The 21,586-nt window shown below is 51.4% G+C and overlaps 2 protein-coding genes across 4 annotated transcripts; one reads left to right on the forward strand and one right to left on the reverse strand.

Annotated features, from left to right (window-relative positions):
• DLST (dihydrolipoamide S-succinyltransferase) lies at positions 664 to 15,805 on the forward strand. 2 transcript variants are annotated; one of them, XM_021402093.1, is made up of 15 exons: positions 664 to 876; positions 4,376 to 4,409; positions 5,319 to 5,367; positions 6,425 to 6,480; positions 6,823 to 6,897; positions 7,287 to 7,342; positions 8,035 to 8,146; positions 8,594 to 8,752; positions 9,018 to 9,103; positions 9,783 to 9,880; positions 11,705 to 11,835; positions 12,411 to 12,484; positions 13,327 to 13,410; positions 13,938 to 14,105; positions 14,590 to 15,805. In XM_021402093.1, exons 1-15 carry the CDS (start codon positions 679 to 681, stop codon positions 14,722 to 14,724), a joined length of 1,515 nt encoding a protein of 504 aa, XP_021257768.1. In that variant the 5' UTR covers positions 664 to 678; the 3' UTR covers positions 14,725 to 15,805. The 2 variants fall into 2 exon arrangements, with proteins under 2 accessions (XP_021257768.1, XP_021257769.1); XM_021402094.1 differs by having other exon boundaries at positions 664 to 858.
• On the reverse strand, positions 17,385 to 21,586 carry RPS6KL1 (ribosomal protein S6 kinase like 1). Of its 2 annotated transcripts, none has more exons than XM_021402096.1 (10): positions 21,423 to 21,586; positions 21,215 to 21,339; positions 21,029 to 21,121; positions 20,902 to 20,949; positions 20,266 to 20,398; positions 19,493 to 20,008; positions 18,719 to 18,808; positions 18,504 to 18,586; positions 18,141 to 18,236; positions 17,385 to 18,026 (listed from the first exon to the last, which is right to left on the reverse strand). In XM_021402096.1, exons 1-10 carry the CDS (start codon positions 21,562 to 21,564, stop codon positions 17,916 to 17,918), a joined length of 1,437 nt encoding a protein of 478 aa, XP_021257771.1. In that variant the 5' UTR covers positions 21,565 to 21,586; the 3' UTR covers positions 17,385 to 17,915. The 2 variants fall into 2 exon arrangements, with proteins under 2 accessions (XP_021257771.1, XP_021257770.1); XM_021402095.1 differs by having other exon boundaries at positions 17,385 to 18,050.

Genomic DNA, 21,586 nt, shown 5'->3' on the forward strand with positions numbered 1-21,586 from the left:
AGACAGAGTCCTGACTTTCCCAGGCTACTTCTCAGAGCCTGCAGTAAGTTCTTTGCGTTTTGTTTCAACAACCATTCCTTGCCTGGAAGTAGGCAGAAAATAGAAGGTAACGAGGCCACTCTCAGGCATTTTCAAAACATGGACTGTATCTTAGGAGGGGGACTGGGCACCGCTGAAAGAGCCTGGTCCTGTCTTCATTGCATCATGTCAGGTCACTCTAGATTCTCTGTGACTTGCTATGTTCCTTTCTGATGAAGCCTACTTATATCTTTTTGCCTGCTTTTATTTGCTTGTTTCTGTGTGTGGTTTGTTATTTTGTTTTGTTTTTCCCCAGACTTATTTCCCTGCAGCTGTGAGGTGACCTCCTTGTCCATTTTTAATCTAGCTGACGTTTACAGCAGCTCCGTCCTAAGCGAGCCTGACGCTAGGTCGCGCCAAGGTGAGCAGCAAGACCACCACAACGGCTTCCCTGCAGCAAGCCACACCCGGGTTCCACCAACAGACAGGAACTGGGCCTGTGCAGACCCAGGTGAGCACCAGCGCTGGCAGCCCAGCCACAGGTCAAAGCCGGACGCCCGCCCGCCCCAGGCAGCGGCAAACCTCTTAGGCGGGGCTCGACAGCCGTCCTGTGAGATAGCAGCGACTTCCTCCACCCCCCGGCCCTCCCCGCTGCCCGCCATGCTGCGCCTCCCTACCCCGCTCTCCCCGCCAGTGCGCTTGGTGCGGCCCTGCGCACTTCCGGCTCGCGCCGGGCCTGCTTCCGGTGTCCGCCCTCCGGCTCCTCCCGCCGCCGCCGCCGCCGCCGCGATGCTGCTGTTGTGGCGGTCGCGCTGCCTGGGCCGGGCGCTGGGCCGCTCGGTGCGCACCCTCCGGCAGGTACAGCCCAGCGTGGCCCGCTCGCGGGGAGGGCGAGGGGCGGGCGGCCGCGGCGCTTGGGCGAGCGGGCTCGGCGGCGCCAAGGGCACCGGGACGCGCCCGGCTCGGCCCCGCCGCCGCCGCTCCGGGGCGGGGGCACTGCCGGTGACGCGGCCCCGGTGTAGAGTCCCGGGCGGGCGGGAGCGGGACGGGCTGTCCGCGGTGATGAAGGCGCCGTGACTGGGAGGGAGCCCTCGGCTCGGCCGCTCCACTCGGCTGTTCCCTTTTGGCGGCCGCTTTGGTGCAGGAATTGCAGATGGGCTGTTAGCGTGCCCGGCGTTATGCACACAGGTACACGCGCACACGTGTGTACAGTGCACTATAAACAGTTTGTCACTACATGTGTATGGTTATGTTTGTAACGGTGTACATGTATGCGTGGTTGCACGTTGGTTACAGTGCTTGTTTAAGTGGCATTTTAACAATAGTTACTTTTATCAGCTCTTTTGGTGCTGTGTAATTATGCAGAACAGGGAGGAGAGGCAGATGGAGAATTCAAACCTTTTCAAAACCAGTTTGCAAAGAGTGAGGCCACAGCTAAACAGCAGGTGGGCGGTGAGTTGTGGTTTACCTGCTCGAGGTGGTGGAAAAGCAGTAAGCTGAGAGGTGAAGGAGGTGGTGGCAGCTTGATGTTTGATGGAGTAGGGATGTGGGAAGTTAGTGCTGATGTGGGGATAACACGAGGTTTGGGGAAACTGTAGAAAGGAATGCTAGAGCGTGACAGGCCTCTGCTGGGAGAAGTGAAAACAACGGACGTGGACAAAATTCAGAAGTGTCCTGCTGAATGGGAGAACAGTGAAGTCAGGAGGAAACAGCACGCGGAGGGAAGGGACAGCTGGGTTTAATGCTTGGGAAGAAGAAGGGAGGGTCTGGGTTCACACATCAAGAATTATGCAGGTGCCTCTGAGGTTCCTGCCCAAGCAAGTTGGATGCAGCAGCTGAAGGGTGACCCAAGGCAGCCCCAAGAGGAGTGAGAGGTTCTGAAGAGGGATGATGTGATGGAGAGCCATCATCTGTGCTTTGGATGTGAAGTTCTCGTGTTTCTCTGGGGAAGAGTTGATAAAGAACTTCCTCCCTCGCTGATCCCCTCCACATGCTGGAGGAGCTGTCAGCCTGTTGTCTTAGTAACTGTATCCAGTACCCAGTATGAATTGTTATCTCCCTCCTATCTTTGCATCTGTCTTGCTGTGCTATATATAATTGTGTTAAAGACACATGGTGGGTTTTCTGTGTACGGTGGTGCTTTGCGTCCATCATAGCTATAAAGCAGCAGCTACATTGCTTAGGAGAAGCCGGGGCTGGCAATATGATTACTGCTGTCAAAGCTGCCCTGCACTAGGCTCCCATTGTGGCTCTGTGCAATGGGCTGTGTGCTGCTGTTGAGGTAGGGTCCTACCCTGAACTGCTCCCTGTTTCCATCGCTGCAGAAGAGGTTTGCGGGCACGCAGGCTGTTGCCTTAACAGACATACACCGTAGTTAATTTCTGTGTGTGGTGACCTGCTGGAAGGTGACAGCTCTTAAGGTGTGGCCTGAGATCCCACGTGCTGGGGTCACTTTGACAAACAGTTCTGAGAAGTCATGTGTAACTAGGGGAAAGTGTTAATCACTTGGTGTGTGAGTCACTAGCAAATTAGAACAAGACTTGTTTCTCCAAGTGAACGCTGCTTCTTTATACTGACCGGCTGGTGGTAGCAGTCCATGTGAAACCTACTTTTTTCCTGCTTTACCAAAGATCTGACACATGGCACACATAGCCAGGTGATGTCAGGAACAGGTACAATCACAGCGATTCCTTTGGGGAAAAAGGGATCGGGAAACAAGCCCACTGGCTGTCTCTCAGAGCTGCATGTGCTGGCACACTGTGGTTAGGGGTAGGCGCACAGCAGTTCTGCAGAGCACAAAAAGCACAACACAGAGAAAGTCTCAAAGTCTTTCATTACAGCTTCTCAGACGGTTAGAGCTCTTCTCTCGCTTCTCGCCTCGGAGACAAGGGCAAAGCGATGCCAGTTCTTTCTGTATTTTGCGGCAGTTGTAGCACGCAGACTTGGCACTTCTCCTGGAAGAGAGCTGCAGATGTGCTTTCTCACGGCCGTTTGCTTTAGCACAGACCTTTTAAACTTTTTTTTTTTTTTAGCCTTATAGTAAGCTTACACTGGGTCTGTACTCTTTCTTAATGAGTTACTGTCTGGGATGCTCACATTACCTTTACAACTTTATAGAGCACCCAGGAAAACATTAATGGACAGAGAGGAGCTCATATTCCTTGATATTTTATTTGTGATTAACTTCATATTATCTGAGACATTACAGAAATTGGGGAAGGTTTGACCAATGCGGGTACTGACGCGTGCTGAGGATCGTAGTGCTTTAGGTGCACGACCAGATGGAGCTAATGGGCGGTTTGTCTTAGTGATCCAGGCTGAGGGCTGGCTTTGCGTGAACCAGCTCTATGCTAGCAGTGCCGGGCTGAGATTAAGCTGTGTAGCACTCACGATGGTGCTACACCTTGCTCTCCCTTCTCCACAGGCCCTGCTGGTCTTGCAGAATCTCGTGTCTAGGATGTTGGTCCCCAGGTGGGGTGCCGCATGGAGTGGTGCTGCAGCTGATGGGCTCTGCTGGATCCCGGCTGGCGCAGCAGCTGGGCTGTGCATCCTCAGCACCACTGATTTGCAGCCGTGTTGAGGTGCCCATAGATAATTGAGTTGACTGCACATTAATATCTGGGAAGCCAAATCCATCTGTGAGTTTGGATAATTGAACTGCCTAGGGGCCAATTTCAGAACCGTTAATAGTTTTCATTATATGAAGTATTTGGTGAATGTATTTTAGCGTATTATACCACTCAGTCCTGTAGCTGATAAGACGTGGGATTAAATATCAATTTGGTCCTTGATGTTTCTGCTGTCTGTGACACATATCTCCAGAAGTTATTTTGGTATTTAAGATCAACTCTATCCCATTTTTCTTGCTCTGGTGATGCTGAAGTTGGGGTTTCTACATAAACTTCCATCCTGAAACAGAAATTCTGAATGACATCTAATTTTTACCTTCTGCATTTGCTGCTGGATTAGGAGACTTTGAGCTGTTGAAGCCATCATCAGTTGCATTTTAGTCGTGAGTATAGTGGTATTGTGAAGAATGTTTAGGTTCTCCAGATCTGCGGATTTGGTGCCAGTGAAGGGTGGTCAATGATTACTGGGTATGAAGCAAAAGGTCACCAGGAGGTGGAGTTCCCAGCTCACTGAAGGCAGGAGTTATGTCGTTGAGGGAAATTCTGACCTTCTGGAGTTCAAAGGCTTCATAGCCTTAAACAACCAAGAAATAGGCGCTACGTGCTAGGTTCTGCGACTGCGGGAGTGGTGGAGCCCATCTCTGGTCCAGGTCACTTAGGAAAACCAAAGCCCCCCCAGGATGGGTCTGCCTTTTTGCAGTACTGACACTTCCTCTTCTCTCTGACAGGGCAACTGTACTCTGGCAAGACGCTCCCTGTCTGGTAAGTCTTGTGTTTTGTATTTCACTTCAAGCTACCTAGGCAGAGAGCTGGTTCTGGAAATTGAGAATAGGTTTGATTGGGAGTTATTTCTATCAATCATACAATGAAGAAATGTTCCCATGTGAGTGCCTCTCTTACCTAGTATAAATGCCACCCAATCCATCCACCTGCAGTGAAGATTTCTCAGCAGCAGTGCTGTATTTCAAGCTTTGTATTGCTTGAAACACTTGCTGTTGTAGAGACCAGCTTCCTGGTAAACTGCTTTGAAAATGATGGGTGAATGTTAACTGAAATGTCAGAGTGTGTATGACCATGAAGTCGTCTGGTGCTTAAACTGCATTTTCTCAGAGCTGTGCTACCTTTGTATGGGATTACATAACTTGCTTCTGAGTCTGCTTTGAGAAATCAGTTAAATTTACTTATCTTTCCTGGCTGTAGAGTTCTAGTGTTATTAGCTGTTCAATAAGGGATGGTATCAATGTCGTATTACCTTTTTTAAAGATCATGTGGAGAAATGCTTCTTCTTTCTGGCCTTGTGTAATGGAGATAATTACATCCTACAATTGCTATGCTGATTCTCTTTAAGATCTGTCTGGAAATAGGCCCAGTGCCCTGAAAGAGGCAAAGGACAGGAGTTCAGTAAGTAATAAAAATTGCTGTGTCAGGGCATGTGAGCAGTGTGGCAAGGGGTCACTGAGGCATAGGAAATCCTGAGAAGCTGTGGAACTATCTTCCCCACTTTGAGTTTTGAAGCAGGGTGCAATTGTGAGAGTTCTGGAGAGCACCTCTTAGGGGACTGCTGCTTGCTCCTGTTAGGAATCCCTTTGTGTTGGCTCACCAGCAACTGAGGTTTGAGCAGTCCTGAGGGCTGGGTGATGTTCCTGTGGCTAACACCATTCTCATTCGCAGGTGTGGCTAGCAGCCAGGGACTGGCCTACACCGACAGCAGGAAGCTCGTGTAAGTATCCATAGGAGAGCTGTGATATGTAGAGGTTCTAACCCTGATAACATTTGGAAGCTGGAAGGCAGAGTATAGTCAGCTGTCAGAAAATCTTTGTACATTTCATAGGAGTGTGGAGCTAGCCCTAGAAAAAAATTGGGTCCTCTGGTTTTTGCAGGTCAGGAATAGTGGCATGTTTCAAGAAAATAAGGTCTGTCTGGAACCAAATATCAAGGCAGGACAGGGGCAGGAATAGGGAGAGCAGTGATTAATCAATTTCTACCCTTTGTTTATCTGACTGTGAATCTTGTTTGCTCTGTGGTAGCCTCCCAGTAGGATTTCTTTTGGACACATGAAGAGGTGGTCTCCTGTAGCAGAAGTGGGGTGGTTCAGGGAGCTCTTGTTCATATGACAAGGTCTGCATTACTGAGATGGTCTCATTATTTCCACAGATACTTTTTTTTTTTTTAACCTTAAGAATGTATCCATAAGAGCTTGAAAGACTGGTCTGCTTGTACCAAGCAGCCTGTATTAGAGGAAATGCTGAAGCACATGTGCTTCAAGCTTCCAAATACAGTGTCCACAGGTACAAAAAACATCTGTGGGAACATGATTGCCAGCTCCCTGTGAAGAGACATGGTGGAGGGAAACAGCTGTCTTTTGGATGTGTTGTCCTTGGCATTTTATGGTGCTTTCTCTTTTCCAGACTTTTTAGAGGTAAAAAATGGTTCCTGTGATCACATCCTAGGCGTACAGTAGGCTGACTAGGCCAACCTTTTATCAGTATTTAAAACACAGCAGATCTGTTGGGATGTCTCTGTGAATTAAAATTCTGTAAATGTCAGTTCTCACTGAATTTCTGAGAGCGCTACTGAATTGTTTCCGTGCTTCTTAGTGGGATTTTTGCCCCTTGAACGGGTAAGCAAGAGTCTCTTGGAACAAATACGTTTGAACAGCTGAGCAGCCTTCAGATTAATTAAACAAGCAAACGTAAATTTTGAGCTTGAGACTGGTGCTGGCAGCCTCCAGAGGAACTTACTTTTTATTCTGTGTTCATATCTTTCTCTCTCTGCAGAGTAAATAGCTCCAGTGTCTTCGCTGTCCGTTATTTCAGAACCACAGCAGTACATAGTAAGTAAAAATGCAGGAGTCAGTGGGGTGACTCTGGTGTTACCTGTTGTTGTTCTGACAACAGCTGAAGCTGCCTTTTCCTTCCTTGGACTAAACTCACTGCTGTCACACTTCGTTGGGCACTGAGCCCTAAAGATTTTGACTGGTATTTCTGTCACATTGTGACTTACAGTCAGGTGGGATTTTCTCTCGTGTTCAAATCTTAATACTGAAGCAAGGAGGCCAACATTTGATGAGTGTTCACCCACTCACTCTCCTAGAGTCCTGGAGACAAGAATGAAGAGATGCCAAAAGTTTTGAGCTCTGAATGCGTTCAAGTCTGTCTGTCTGTCTCTCTCACAGGGGATGACGTGGTTACGGTGAACACCCCAGCTTTTGCAGAGTCAGTCACAGAAGGAGATGTCAGGTGGGAGAAAGGTAAGTAGTTGCTCCTTCCCTTCAATTCTCAGTACCATTCCTTCTGCACTGGACAGCTCAGGGATGGACTATAGTTCACTTGGTGACAGTCTGTTTTATTCTCTTCAGTCTGTGACGAACGAGGCAGTTAAGGTTAATTACAGTTCTTCTAAGGAGTAAGGATTGCAATTACTGCTTCAGTTCCTCTGTCCTGAGTGATGTTGGATGAAGAGAGATGTTTAAATTGGAATTGGACTCTGTGCAGTAGATTGTTTGAGTTAGACTTTTCTTTAGAACGTGTGGAAAACGGGGGTGAGGAAATTCTGGGTTAGTGGGAAACTGCTGTGGGTTAAGAGGGGAGGCTGGAGCACACCTCCTTCCTCACAGTGGTCTTCATATCTATCATTCAGCTGTTGGAGACACAGTGGCGGAAGATGAAGTGGTGTGTGAGATTGAAACAGACAAGGTAGGAGTTCTCTGGACCAAAACTTTTTCTGGTTCTCTAGTGAGTACCTTGTATTGGCTCCTCTCCAGCTGAGCCTGCACACCCTGCCTGTCTCTCCTGCTCACTTCACGGGGACAAACTTTTCTCATTTACTATGAAAGCAGGCTGTGCCTTAAGTGAGAGTTGTTTGATAATTCTTCCTTCCTCTTACACTTGATTAAGCATCAGTGGAGCTGATGTTTGTGGGAGATGCAATTTCGCTCCCTCCAGTTAGGGTGCTCTAAGCTTGGAAACCTGTTTGTGTTTAAACAGGAGAAATCTGCAGAGCCATTTGGTATCTTCAGGCTATTTTAAATGTAGCCGTTAAGCTTACTCACCCTTTAAATACTCTTAAGCTTTGAAGTTTGTGCTAAAGTTCTCTGCCAAGTTCTGTTTCCAGTGTTGCTGTGAGGAAGATGCTGGCTGTAGGTCAGTTCTGCTTTGTACCTTGAAGCAGGAAGATCAGATTGCATGATCTACTGCCAGCATCTCCTACACTTCTAAGCGTCGGTGCAAAATCCCGCTGGAGGGCATGCAAACTGGTGGAAATGGTGCAAGACAGGGCTGCTCTCTGTGCCAGACTACAATGTGTGTCTGTGCATATCAGCATCTTTGCTTGGACACTCATTCCTCATCCAGTTTTTGGGGGAATTCAAAGTCTTTCCTTTTTACAGACATCAGTGCAAGTTCCAGCCCCGGCAGCCGGTGTTATTGAAGCCCTTTTGGTACCTGATGGTGGCAAAGTGGAAGGGGGGACACCTCTGTTCAAACTCAGGAAAACTGGAGGTAAGTCAGGGTATAACTTGCACTGACCTTCCCATTTCAACCAGTTTTTTTCTGAAGATGGAATCAAGGCATTTCGGAGGGGTCCTGAGGGGCTTAAAAAAAGAAAAAGAAAAAAGCATAGTTGTAGTCCTTCTGAGAGAGAAGCTTGCCTTTTACTCATTCTGGAGGAGACTGTAGTACTAAGCTACAATTATCTGAGAATTCCCCTGATGTATCTCCTTTCTCCACCCTCTTTAGCATCTCATGTCCTGCACAGAGAGGAGATCTAGGGTGCTGAGGAGATAAAACACCATGGGATCCACATGGGGTGGCTTCTATCATTTTCTTAGTTTAGAGATTATAAAGGCAGTCTGCTAGAGGATGAACTTCTGTCAGGTTGGTTGGGCTTACAGATCCCTGGCAGTAGAAGCTGTGGTTGCTCTTATGAAAATTGTTCTTTTCTTTCAGCTGCTCCTGCCAAGGCCAAACCAGCAGCAGCCCCTCCTCCTCCTCCTGCAGCACCGGAACCTGTAGCTGCAGCTCCTCCTCCTCCTGCTGCAGCACCAATTCCCACTACAATGCCACCAGTGCCACCTGTGTCAGCCCAGCCTATTGACAGCAAACCAGGTGAGTCAAGAGCCACTTTCTCTTATTTTCAAGCCTCTTTGCCCTGGGGAGAGTTGGTAAGGTTAAAAACAACAAACTGGCACATATAGTGGAGGCCTCCCTGTGTACACGTGGCTGGAGAACTCAGATGTGCCTGGAGTCTGCTCAGCCCAATTCAAGGCTGCTTAGGCACCTTAAACAAGTGGCTCAAACTGGCCTTCTATCTCAGGGCACTGCCCTCAGCCCCTGGTTTTCCTTTTTGACTGATATCTTCTTTACCCCTCAGTGTCTGCAGTGAAGCCGGCTGCAGCTCCAGTGGCAGCCCCTCCTGGGGAGGCAGTGCCCAGCAAAGGTGCCAGATCAGAGCATAGGGTAAGCTGTGGGAATAGGGGCCTTGCTGGTGCTTCTGTTGCTGGGTGACGGCTTGTTTTGGCATAACCTGTGAATTTGCTGATTGGATCTGTATCTGTCTGTGCACACCCGGCTTGTCAGGGCCATGACAGATTGGGAAATGCTTTACATGAAGGTACCGCTTGGAGGTGGCATGGAGAGAGCCAGGTCTGATCTTACTTTGGCCTTTTCTAAGCGAGAGTCTAGTCCTCAGCTCCGCTGACTGAGCAGAAACAGCTCAGTGTGATCTGTCTGGTCTGTGCACAAGCCCTCAGCAAAGGGTGTTGCAGCTACCTTGTACATTCTTAAGAAAACTTGATTCAGCTGTCTGCTTTCTCAGCTGTTTTGCTCTTCCTATATTAGCCTCATGCTGGAAATTTAACTGTACTTGATGTTTCTGAGAAACTCACAGGTCAGAAGCAGTTCTACTGTGATGTGTTTCAGTTTTGCTTTTCAAAAGGACTCTTAGTCAAGCTGGCTAGGTCAGTAGTGCAACCAGCTCCTCAGCCTGCCGTGCTCCTTCCTCAAGGAGACATGAGGTGAAAACCTTAGCTGTTTTACAGGTCAACCAGATAGCAAGAAGGGCCTTTTTTGTTTCTTGTGTGTTTTGCTTCTTGGATGAACTTGAGGCAGCCTCTGCTTATTTCTCTCCCATTTTCAGGTGAAAATGAATAGGATGCGTCAGCGTATCGCCCAGCGGCTGAAGGAGGCTCAGAATACTTGTGCCATGCTGACCACTTTCAATGAGATTGATATGAGGTGAGGAGCAGACCTTTTGTTTTTAACCTTTACTGGTAGAAATACGTGAAGGCAGTCATCTTTAAATAGCAATGGAGACCTTGCTGATTGCATTTGGAAAGACTAACAATGTGTCTTTTGGGACCTCTTCCTTAGATGTTTCCCCCACCCGTGCATTTTCATCAGAGCTATGCTGCTGTTGCAGCAGGAGGGGTGCATAGCTTCCTGATGGCCTTTCATTCCTTGGGAGTCATCTATTGCTTGTTAAAGGGGCAACTCAGTTCCTCATCTGTGTGGTTCTTAGTGGAGGCCTAGTAGATGTAGAACAGATGAGCAGGAGTGAGCGCTGTCACTTGGACAGTGGCTATTAGGAGACGCCAAAAGCATCTGCCAGGTTACTGCTTTTGGAGGTGGGCATATTTGGCCACCCATGTGGTAGTTCCCCAGAGCTCATCAGCTTCTCAGATGAGCATTGCACAGCTCTGTGGCCCTTCCTGTCAGACAGTTCAGCTTTCCAGACACAGACCAAGGTCCTTCTCCCTCCCCTCTTGGCAGGTGGGGGTCTCCTTACTCAAGTGCTTGCATGGACTGAGCACTCTAATGGCTTTGGAGGGTGGGCAGCTTATGTTACAGTGCATTAGGGGGAAATTGTGCCCAAATCAAATTGCCTCATGAAATCCTATTCCACTCCTTAAGACAAAACATGTAAATATTTGTGTCTCAGAACAATAAGGTTGGCAAAATAGTCTTGATTGGAGGGGAAGTGCTTCAGCGTTATCTCCTCTCTGAGGTTCATTGAGGTGTCGCTTTACGCTGGCCTGGGGCTCTCATTGCATCTGGTAATCTGGTTTGGATTGATTGCTGTGCTGACGACTCATGAGGGTCTGAGCTGGGGCCTCCTGCTTCCCGTCGGGGGTCAGCATCTGAAAGGAGTAAGCCATAATGAGTCACTTTCATAGCAAAACTTGTCCTCATTGCTGCAGTCCTTGTATCTTGGGAGGCACTAATGTCTTTGGGCAGTAATCCTAGCCCTAAACAAGGTTAGATGCAGGAAAACAAACACTAAACCACAGAGACCCCTGCCCCTTGCTGAAACCGTCTCTTCAGAGACTTAAGGTTTCTGGCGTCAGGAGAGATGCACCAAGCAATTCCACAGCATCTGGATTAGCCTAGAATAGGCAGAGCTCATTTACTTTTTGTAAATGTTCTCAGTTCTGATAAATATGAGCAGGGAGACTTACCTGCTTGAAGACTGTGGCAGAGCTGGCACTTGGCATCATAGCATCAGGGAGGAATTCTTTCATATTCATATCATTCCCAAAGCTGGAGTGGGGTTCAGAGACTGGCGCTGGGCTTGTGCAATGGTCGAAGTCTTTTACCTCTATCATTACCTGCATCTTTTCTCCTCTTCGCATTTTTTCCTGTTTTTTCATTCTTCCAGGGTCAGCCCAGATGCATCTGGATTTACTTTCTGCAGTGCCACACTTGGTGTCAGCAGTGGTGGCTCCAGAGATTCAGCAGAAGTATTTGCAGCTTTATCAGGTCTAAGCAGGAAATATGCCGTGCCACACCTTGCTTTTGTGCCTTGCAGTACAAGCCTTGTAAACCTGTCCTATTGAGCTTAGGGTCCAGGAGCAGTTCCTGTTAGATCTTTTGGCAGGGGCTTTAGAGCAACTATCAGCCCATTTCATCTATGCCATTTGAAAGATTTGTCAGGACGCTGGAAGTTTGCCAGTTGGTAGTGCAAGTTTGAAGTCCTTGGGATGGCACTGGGATCTATTACAGAGTGAGGGAATGGCATTTTCTTGAACTCCCTGCTGACCACTGTTGCAACATGTTTTGCAGCAACATCCGGGAGATGAGAGCTGTACACAAGGATCCCTTCTTGAAAAAGCACAACCTAAAATTAGGTTTCATGTCAGCTTTTGTGAAGGCTTCAGCTTTTGCTCTGCAGGACCAGCCTGTTGTGAATGCAGGTAAGCGCCGACCCTCACTGGTGAGTTGCACATCTTACCAGTGAATGTGGCAGAGTGGGCAAAAGCAGGTGGCCCAGTCCAAGGCAGGGCTATTGGCATGGATAAGCAAGTCAAATATAAGGGAAAGAGAGGACAAAGTCCTTCAGGCTGCAGCTGATATTGCTAATGCCACTTATGTAGGTAGAGTACATGTTGCCAAGCATCCTATTAGGAAGAGGTTGCCAGGACTGAGGCTGAGAATGTGAGTTCCAGATGTCTTAGCCCCAAGAAAGCTGAGCCTGCTGCTTGGTGTAATTGCTGTAGGTGCAGTGCAGTTCCTGATGAGTGTCAGAGGTGTTTGCTCAAACCTCGAAGAGGAGAATAATCAAGGCAATGTCTGAGTGGCACTGACCTATATGGACTATGGTTCCTTTCTGTATATCCTGATACTTCTCCCACAGAAGCAGCGAGGACTCGCTTTCTATAGATGAGCAAGTTGTTACAATTTATGGCTATTTCTGGCCTGTTAAGCTTTCGATCTTTCTATACATGATCTGCATGTATAACATGGCTTTTTTTCTTTTTTTTTCTTTTAGTAATTGATGATACGACCAAAGAGATTGTGTACAGGGACTATGTGGACATCAGTGTAGCTGTAGCAACTCCCCGGGTAGGTACCTTGGGTGCTTTGGACATGATCCCTGTAGCCAGTGTCTGGGATGGTTATGTGCTTTGAGCCAACACAGCTTGCAGCAGAAACTTACTGATGGGACTGCTTGTCTAGATGAGACATCAGATGTATTGTGGACTGCTGAGGTGGGTTTTTGGAGAAGGTTAAGGACAAAGAATATTTTGCCACTGTTTTAAGACATGTAGTAACAAGGTCAGTAAAGATCTTGGTGGTGGCTGAGTAGGGCCGTGTTAGGGAAACCTGTTTTTCTTGCACTTGTGAGAATATGGTATAGACAATAGAAGCTTTGTATGTTCTGACTAACTCTGCTGTTTTGTCCCACCATTTCTGTAAATCATATTCCTGCTCAAAAGAGATGTTCCTGCGTAAGGGAGAGCATGGGATGGAAACATGTGCTGAATTAGTTCTTTCCATTGTAAGACAGAGGTTTGACCAGGACTGAAATTCTGGCATTGCTCTCAAAGTCTAGGGGAGCTCCCACATGAAGGGACTCTGTTCTTCTCACAGAGAAAGAGATGACAGCTGTCCAGTGCCTCACTTGCTGTTGTGGATGTGGCCTGGGGATACCAACGGTCCTGGCTGATTTTACGTGATGGGTTTATAGGCAAGACAATGTTTCATTCACTGTACAGGGCCTTTGTGGGTGCCGTGCCAGGTTTCTTGGCAGGCTGGCAGAGTATGAGCCTGCTGTGCCAACCACCTGCTGCGGGCTGAGCAGGAGGCAGGAGTGGTGCTGGGCTGGGGCCAGGCTCCTGCCCAATAACAGTTATGTGTTCGTCACTGCTGTGAATTTGCTGACTGTGCACTTTGCTTCTCCCTAGGGTCTTGTGGTCCCAGTCATTAGGAATGTAGAAAATATGAACTTCGCTGACATAGAGCGAGCTATCTATGAGCTGGGGGAAAAGGTGAGAAAAGCTGGAGGTGTTTTTGAAAAAGATTGGGAGGGTGCTGGATAGGCATGAGTTGATTTGGTCCCTTTGCGGCATCATCTTTGACCTCTGACACACTGAGTTATGTTGTAGGGGACGATCCAGTTACAGCTGTAGCTGTGCCTGTGCCTTACAGGACAGATCTATCTTCCTGTTGCCCTTCCAGAAGACTTCCCACTGTGTATTAGTGATATAGTGTGTCTTCACCATTCCTTTTGGAGGCCAAGGCTGAACTGCCTTGGGATAAGAAGTCCCTCTTATCTGTTTCCTGCACAAGCAGGAGTTGGAATCGAAGGCAAGAAAATCCTTCCCCAAAGACAGCAAATATTCAAGTCTGAAAACAGAATGTGTTTTCAAGTAATCAGTGCTGGTTTTCAGTTGAACAAATCAATAAGTGAAGCTCTGGCCATCAGCATTTATTCCAGGAGAGGGTGAACATTCCAACCCTTGTCCTTTGCCTTTTGTTGTCTGAGTGGCTTTCTGAGGCTTTACCTTTCTTCTAGGCACGGAAGAATGAACTGGCTATTGAAGACATGGATGGCGGCACTTTCACAATCAGCAATGGAGGGGTTTTTGGGTCACTCTTTGGGACACCTATCATCAACCCACCGCAGTCTGCTATCTTAGGCATGCATGCCATCTTTGACAGGCCTGTGGCTGTGGGAGGCAAGGTAGGTGGAGCTGCACAGGAGGTTTCAGTGAGTAGAGACGAGGGCTCTGTGGGATGAGGATCATGCCCAGTATGCTTTTTCTAGGGGCACGATGTCGCCTTCTGAAAGGCTTTACTGTGAAGGAGGAACAGAGGCTAAAAGACAAGGGGCAACTTTGCTGGCACTGGTACTTGTCTGAGATGTGCAGAGGGCCTTGCCCTATCCGTAAGGGGGACAGCTGAATAACCTGCTTTGCTGTGGAGAGGAGGAGGGGTCTGTAGTGTCTGTGATAAAGAACAGCTCCAGAGAGGGACCAAGTGTTGTGCAGTGCAGACCAATCAAGTACTGGTGCCTGGGTGAATGAGTGGGTGTGAATTCTGCCATGTGGTGGTCCACGCCCCGATTCAGGATAGGAGAAAGCCAGGTCTTCCCTAGATTGAGAGGAGGGTATCATACAGGCAGTAGGGCTGAGCACACTAATACCCATCTTGTTCTTTCCCTTCAGATCGAGGTCCGGCCCATGATGTACGTGGCACTGACCTACGATCACCGGCTGATTGACGGCAGAGAGGCAGTGACTTTCCTGCGCAAGATCAAGGCAGCGGTGGAGGATCCCCGCGTGCTGCTCCTCGACCTGTAGAGCAGCCACACCCCCACACAACCCACCCAGGGCAGAGACGCAGCACCAGCAGGGGCGCAACGCAGGGCATTCAGGAACTGGCTGGGGTCATTCCAGTCTCCCTCCCTCTCCCCTGAGATCAGAGACGTCCCAGAGGGAATTGGGAGGGTAGCTCCTACCTCCTTTCCTGTTCTGTTTAATGGATGGTTCAGTCTCTCACTAGGATCGCCATGCAGTGGGCCAACCACTGAACGGCACTGCCTTTCTGGAGCCATCTGTGTGGCATCCTCTCCCTCACGGCACCAAACTCTCACCTCTAGCTTGTACAATACCACTGGAAAATGCTTGCTGCTGCTGTGCTAGGGTACCCTTTCCTGCCACTCCAAGGTGGGTTCAGCTTTATTTCCTAGCACTGAGGTGCTGGGAGGGGAGGGAGAGGAAAGGCTACTGTTCTGTCCCCGTTTTGCTTGAAAATAATCACATTCATCTGTCTTGCAAGGGCAGCCTGGGTTCCCCCAGGCCAATTGCAGCAGTTTTTGATCAGAGCAGGGCTGAGGTAGGTGTCATGCCCCTGGCGGTGCCCTAATTACACTCCCTCCACAAACTGGAACGCAGTGGTTGCATCTGCCCTGCTTTCCCTTGGAGATCATTTGTCTCTCTCTATCCTGGCCACTGAGTCATGAATGTTCCTGGCCAGGTGGGCAGAGCTCACAACCTCTGTGGAGGTAGCACTGTTCCTGGGGATGGGAGGCCACCCTTTCACCATGACATGCCCAGCACTAGGCTAAGAAACAGTCCCAAGCAGCTGTCCTTGAATCACAGCATACTGATGGGTGGGTCTGCGTGTGAGGGCTTGGCCTGCTACCAGCAGAGGGGGGGGGGTGGGGCTGGTCTGCAAATGTAATGTACATCCCAGCCCAAGGCTGCTGGTGTTGGGGGGAGGGGGGACAGTCCTTAATCTGATAGCGCACACATGTATTGGGGAGTGAGGGGGTTGCTAGTGCCTGCAGAGTCTATTACTCTTACCCTCTACACAGAACTTGTAACTAAAATATTTAACACAGCGGATTTTAAATGAAATAAAACTGGGCAACAACTGCAAGGTGGGCTGTGTTTGGGGAGGCAGCTCCTGAGCAGGGCTGTGGGCATCAGCAGCCTCTGTGGCACAACATGAGCAGCCTGTTATCTGAGGATGAGAGAAAGGGAACTGGAGCTGGGTCTTTCCCTAGTGATAGTAAATGGAGGTTTCTCTGGCTCTGAATTCTCCTGTTCTCAAATCCTCTGGCACAGAATTGGCTCTTAACAGAAAATATGAGGTTCTGGGGCTGGAAAGCATCCTTTTCCTGATCTAACAGCAGAAGTCTTATCGACGGCAAAGAAATCCCAGCATTTTCTATGTGGTGTGATTGCCAAGAGGGAGAACTGGGACATGCTCTCAAAGTATGGCTCTGGAGCCAGGTCAGTTTTTCCCTGAAACAACAGGGGTTGTAAATTGTGAAAGAGAAAAAGAATATTAAGTAAGTGTTGCAGAGAGAGGTGGGAGGCAAGAAGTGCAAAGCGAAAGCTGTCTCTCTTCAGGGGCACTGAGAGCACTTCTCCAAGGAGCTGTCCCTACTGGAATATTAAGAAACCATTCCTGGATTGTGGTAGGGTTTTCCCATCTCTGACATAAGCTTCATAGAATGGTTTGCCCTTCCCAGCTATGAGTAAAGCAGCGTCTTCTAAGAACTACTGCACTCACAGCTGTGATGCTTATGAGAGAACTTTCTAGTATTTCCTGGCAGCTAAGGAGAAATAGATGTGTGGCATCAGCTTTCCTTTGTGTCTGACTGAGATAGGAGGTTAGGAGGGGAGAGAAGGGGGGAAAAAACCCAAACCTTATGGTATGAGAAGAGCAGTGTGTCCAGCTGCTGTTGCAAAAATAAATTGAGTGAAAGAGAAGATTCTGATTTTAAAAATGCTGCTGATACCAAGCACCCATGCGCCTTTAGAATACAGCAGGCCCTCCATACCTGCGTACGTGAGGTTTGGGAGCAATGCCTGTATTCTGTCTGGAGCTGCAATAAGCGAGGCCTTTGAACCACACTGGCTCTTACACCGACCCAGCAAGGCAACCTGGTTGATTTAGTCTGCCTAGCTGCAGCTTGTTGTAGGAAGCTCAAGCAGCTGCTATGCTTGAAGCTTCGTCTTCTGTGACCCTGCTGGGTGACAGCAAGGGTGCTGCGTAGTGAGGGTGCTGGGCATAGGTGCCAGGCTGTGGGGTCGGTCCCGCTGAAGCCCGCTGCATCGCAGCACTCCGGCTATGTCGCTGCAGCAGGAGCTCAGCTTCTCCCGGATTCTGCTTCCCTCTGCTGGCTGAGCCTCGCTGCTACGCACCAGGAGCCAAGGTGAGGGGCTGGGCGAGGACCTGGGTGTTGCAGCTGGTGGCAGCTGGCATTGGAACCAGCAGCCGCAGGAGTGTTTCACTGCTGCCAGGAGCTCATTAGTACTGGGGAAGCATGGGCAATGGGAGGTTACTGGGAGAGGACGACCAGAAATACAGTACTGATGATGCTAGATACTCCTTCAGCCTAGAGCTAGTTTGATGTGCAACAAATCAAGCTATGCTAATTCTCATCAGTCATCATAAAATCATAGAACAGCTTGGGTTGAGCGCTGACTCAGAAACAGAAGGACACTTCTGCAAGCAGACACGTGGTTTATTCTTTTCACAGGGCTGGAAGTAGAAGAGCCAGGGGCTCCATCCCACCCCTAGCCTGCAGCAGGCATTGTCACACACATGCAGCTGGTGAATGGCATAGAGCACAGACTCGGGCACCAGCCAGCAGAGCCCTGGGGAGACACACTTGGAAGCCACAAGAAATAATGGGGGACAGCAACTGCAGTAGCAGCAGAGTTAAAACCAGAGGGAGGAGACCCCACAGCACTGTGCTAAGCAGTGGACCATGGCCTCTCCCCAGGGGCTGGTAAGGGTGGTACAGAGGAGGTTCAGGGCACAGGTTCCCATCCCACCAGCGGGTCCTAATGAGAGGACCCTCCGCCTCCCCTCGAAGACATGAGCAAGCATAGGCAGCAACAAAAGAACATTTGAGGCTGCAAAACCTCATGTGTGCCCTCCCCCTCTGCAAGGAGACCTCCCCCCACTGCAGGCAGAGGCACCAAGTGGGTTCACAGGCTTTGGGTGGGACACAGCCCCTCGAGCTCTCCCCTGCTTAGCCCACCAGCTTGCTCCAGGGGACAGTGCTGAAGAAAGAGTGGGACTTGAGCTTGGCGATTCCACCTCCTCCTGCACCCAAACGCTGTTTGGGGTTGTGCTGCAGGAGCTGCAGGGAAACATGGTGCAGAAGCTGGGAAAGACGGGAGCACTGGGAAAGCTGCCTAGTCTTGTCTTGGGCCAGCCTCCATCCTGGTCCCCCCTCATGCTCCCAAGTTCTTACCTGAGTGAGTAGTGATGTGGCTGCCAGGCTGAGACCCTCAGGCAGAAGCAGCTGGGTGTGAGGGTAGATCCCTGTTGGGTGGCTTTGGGACAGTGGCTGCAGGAGGCAGAGGGTGATGGTGAGCAGTGGTACCGAGCAGAGCAGTAACACCCTGCTGGGACTTCAGTACCACCCAGCCCCATCCTAACGTGGCAGGTTAAAATCCAAGGCTCTTGGCTTGCAGGGCACTAGGAATCGCACTCCTGGAGCACTTTGGCTTGGGGCCAGTGCCGGAATGCAGCCCCTCCATGGACAGGAGTTCTTGCACTGTGGTGTCCCCTCTGTGCCCCCATCCCGGTGCTACACAGCCACTCTACTTCTTACCACTCCAGTCAGCAGCTCGTACAGCAGTGACCCAAAGCTCCAGCAGTCAGCTGCTTCAGTTGGTTCTGTGATGCCCCCCACTTCTGCAGAAAGAGCCAGAGAGGGATTTGGGCTGGCAGCAGGGAGCCTGGGCCTAGGCACCAGCCCTGAGGCTGTTACATGGCTGGCCTGCTGCATGCCAGTGCAGTGGCATAGGCAGAGGACATGAGCCTTACCTGGGGCACTGTACAGCTGCTCCAGTGCTTGGCTGCAACACTGTGGCTCTACCTCTGTCCACTGGCCAAAGAAGGTGAGACGGACATGACCTGAAGGCCAGCACCAAAGAGGTTAGGACAAAACTGGCAGAGCACAAAGCCAAGGCCCTACCACTCAGCTGGCTATGAGCCCTTACTGGGGACAGCTGGGACACATGGCCTCTGCTGTGCCCTGAGTGCAGGGGCACTGAGCATCCCCTGCTGAGAGCAGGCTGCTTATATGGGGGCCAGTCCATGGACCTTGGTGCAGGCGGTAGTGAGGAGCACAGCAGAGGAGGAAGGCTGGCTTTCCCCTTCCAAAATTCTGATTTTTGTTCCTAAGCCTTTTGTGGCTCTTCAGCTTGCCTCAAACTTTTCCAGCTGCCCAGGGAGGTACCTATGGCTTGAAGCAATGGGCAGGCTCCAGGAGACCCCAGGGTCACAAGTACACACTGGGTAAAAGGGCAGTTCCACCAACCTCAAATGCAGCTCAGCTGCTCCCAGCTTCCCTGTGCCAGGATTTCCCAGGCAGAAAGGTCCACACAGGAGCAGAAGCAGCACATTCCTGCAGCCGTGCTCCCTCCAGAGGCATAACCTCTAATAACCCCTTGGAAATCTCAGGTCCCACTTTCAGGCTCAGACACAGCCAAACCTCCCCAGCTTCCCACCCTGTACCACTGCAGGCTCAGGAAGCCCAAGACTCCTGGCAATGGTGTGAGCAGCCATCTGCCAGCCCAGCAGCCAGCCTCCACCTACCAGCTGTATCCAGCAGCAGGTTCCTGGGATTGAGGTCCCGGCACAACACGCCCTGCTGGTGAAGCCCCTCTAAGGCCAAGAGGATTTCTGCTGCCCACAACTGCACCTGCTCCTCCTTCACAGCCCAAGCCATGCGGCCATGCTCCCAGGAGGCGGGAGCCCTGCGGAGTCCCGATGGGGCTGGAGCACGACCACGGGTCAGACTGGCAGTCTGGCCACTGAGGGCCCTGGGCTCATGGTGGGGGACTGCTCTCGGCAACATGCAGCCTTTGGCCTCGCCAGCGGTCACAGAGTTCCAGGTGTGGAAGACCAGATTCTGCTCACAGTGGCTGGGGCCGGGAGCGGAAGCAGCTTGGTCAGCGGAGCCCTGGCTGTTCCCTTGGGTGCTGTCCTCGCTGTTCTCTCCCACATGGCTCCGCAGGGCTTGGGGGGCTGTGGTACACAGGGAGCCGGAGCCAGGGGAAGGGCCCTGCTGAGTGCGGTACTTGGCGCGCAGGTGGGACCACAATGTCTCCCCTGGAAAGTATAGAGTAAGAAGTGATGGGGCACAAAGCACGACAGGTACCGCTCCATGCTCCCTGCCTATCGTCTCCCCACCTGCCATCCCCTCTCTTTGGTCTGATCTCAGAACCCATTGCGTAGCCTCTTCATTTCTAACCAAATGTCCTTCTGAGAAGGGCTGTGCCAGCACACAAAGCAGTCCTAACCCACCAGCAGAGACACGGCTGATGCATTAAGGCCAGGGAAGGAGCAGCAGGCAGTGGTGCACTCACCCTTCACGTGCTCCAGGTGCAGGAAGATGGAGTCCTCACTCGTGTAGTAGCACAGCAGCTTCACCATGAAGGGGACGCCATGCGGGATGATGGTCTGGCGCTCGCGGGTCTCCACGAAGGACTTGGGGAGGCTCTGAGGAGGTACAGTACAGGTCAGCGGAGGTTACAGAGTGGAAGGGGGGTGAGCTTCCCGGGCTCTGGCAAGGCAGGAGCCAGCTAAGAGGACTGCAGCAGCACGCTGCAGTCCTTAATTTTTAGGGGACTACTGTTTTCTAAGGATGGTGGAAGCGCCCACCGCCTGTGCTGAGCACACCGTGCACGTGACCCACCACTGCTGTCAGGGCTGACTCTGAATGTGGGGTGAGGCCTGGGCCGCCATCACAGGGCTGAGGCCCAGCAGAGAAGCAAACCCATTGATGAGAACCTCCTCCTTCTTGCTCACAGGAGGTGACCGAGAGGGGTGCGCGGACAATTGCAGATCAGGGAGGCTCTAGAGGAAGCTCCTCGAGCAGCTCTTTGCTGAGCTGCACGACGAAGGAGCTAAGGAGCATCGACCACTCGGCCCTACGTGCCGCAGGACCCCGCCCCCGGGCCACCACGGGACGGAGGCAGACGACACACGGAACCGTTACGTACCTTCAGGACGAAGGTCCCGCCGGTGGCCGGGTCCTGCACCACCTGCACCTGCGGGCGGCGCACGGCACCGATCAGCGCCACCTGGGCGAGCCGGGCCCCCCTACCCCCGCTCGCGCTCCGGCCGCACCTTATCGATCAGCGCCAGCACCCGGCACCGCCGCAGGTTGTCCACCGCCGAGCGCAGCGTCCTGACGGGCCGCAGGCGGAGGCTGCTGTATCCCTGCGGGAGAGGACAGCGGGGGTGAGGGACCCCCACCGCGCAGCGAGCATCAGCCGGACGGGGACGAGGGCGTCAACCCCGTTCGGGGCTCACCGTGCCGCCGGGGCTGCCGTCTCCCAGCGCCCGCTGCAGGTGGCAGGTGAAGATCTCCTCGGCGCGCCGCAGGTACTGCGTGATTTTCCGCTTCACGGCCTCGCGCCGCTCCCGGTTGGGCTCCACTGCGGGAGGAGGGCGGCGTGAGGGGGCGGCGGCGGTGCCCGGACCCGCCGGACCCCGCGCCTCCCCCCTCCGCGCCCCGCACCCTGCACGCCGCGCAGCAGCACGTCCACGCCGTTCTGGTAGTGGTTGAAGGCCTCCTCGTAGTCCTCGCTGACGTCCCGCTCCAGCGCCAGCCGCAGCTGCCGCGCCGCCTCCACCAGGTAGTCCCGGCCCGGCCGGGTCATGGGGCCGGGGGGCGCGGGGCCG

The sequence above is a fragment of the Numida meleagris genome, chromosome 6 (genome assembly GCF_002078875.1).
Source record: "Numida meleagris isolate 19003 breed g44 Domestic line chromosome 6, NumMel1.0, whole genome shotgun sequence".
Classification (NCBI taxonomy): domain Eukaryota; kingdom Metazoa; phylum Chordata; class Aves; order Galliformes; family Numididae; genus Numida; species Numida meleagris.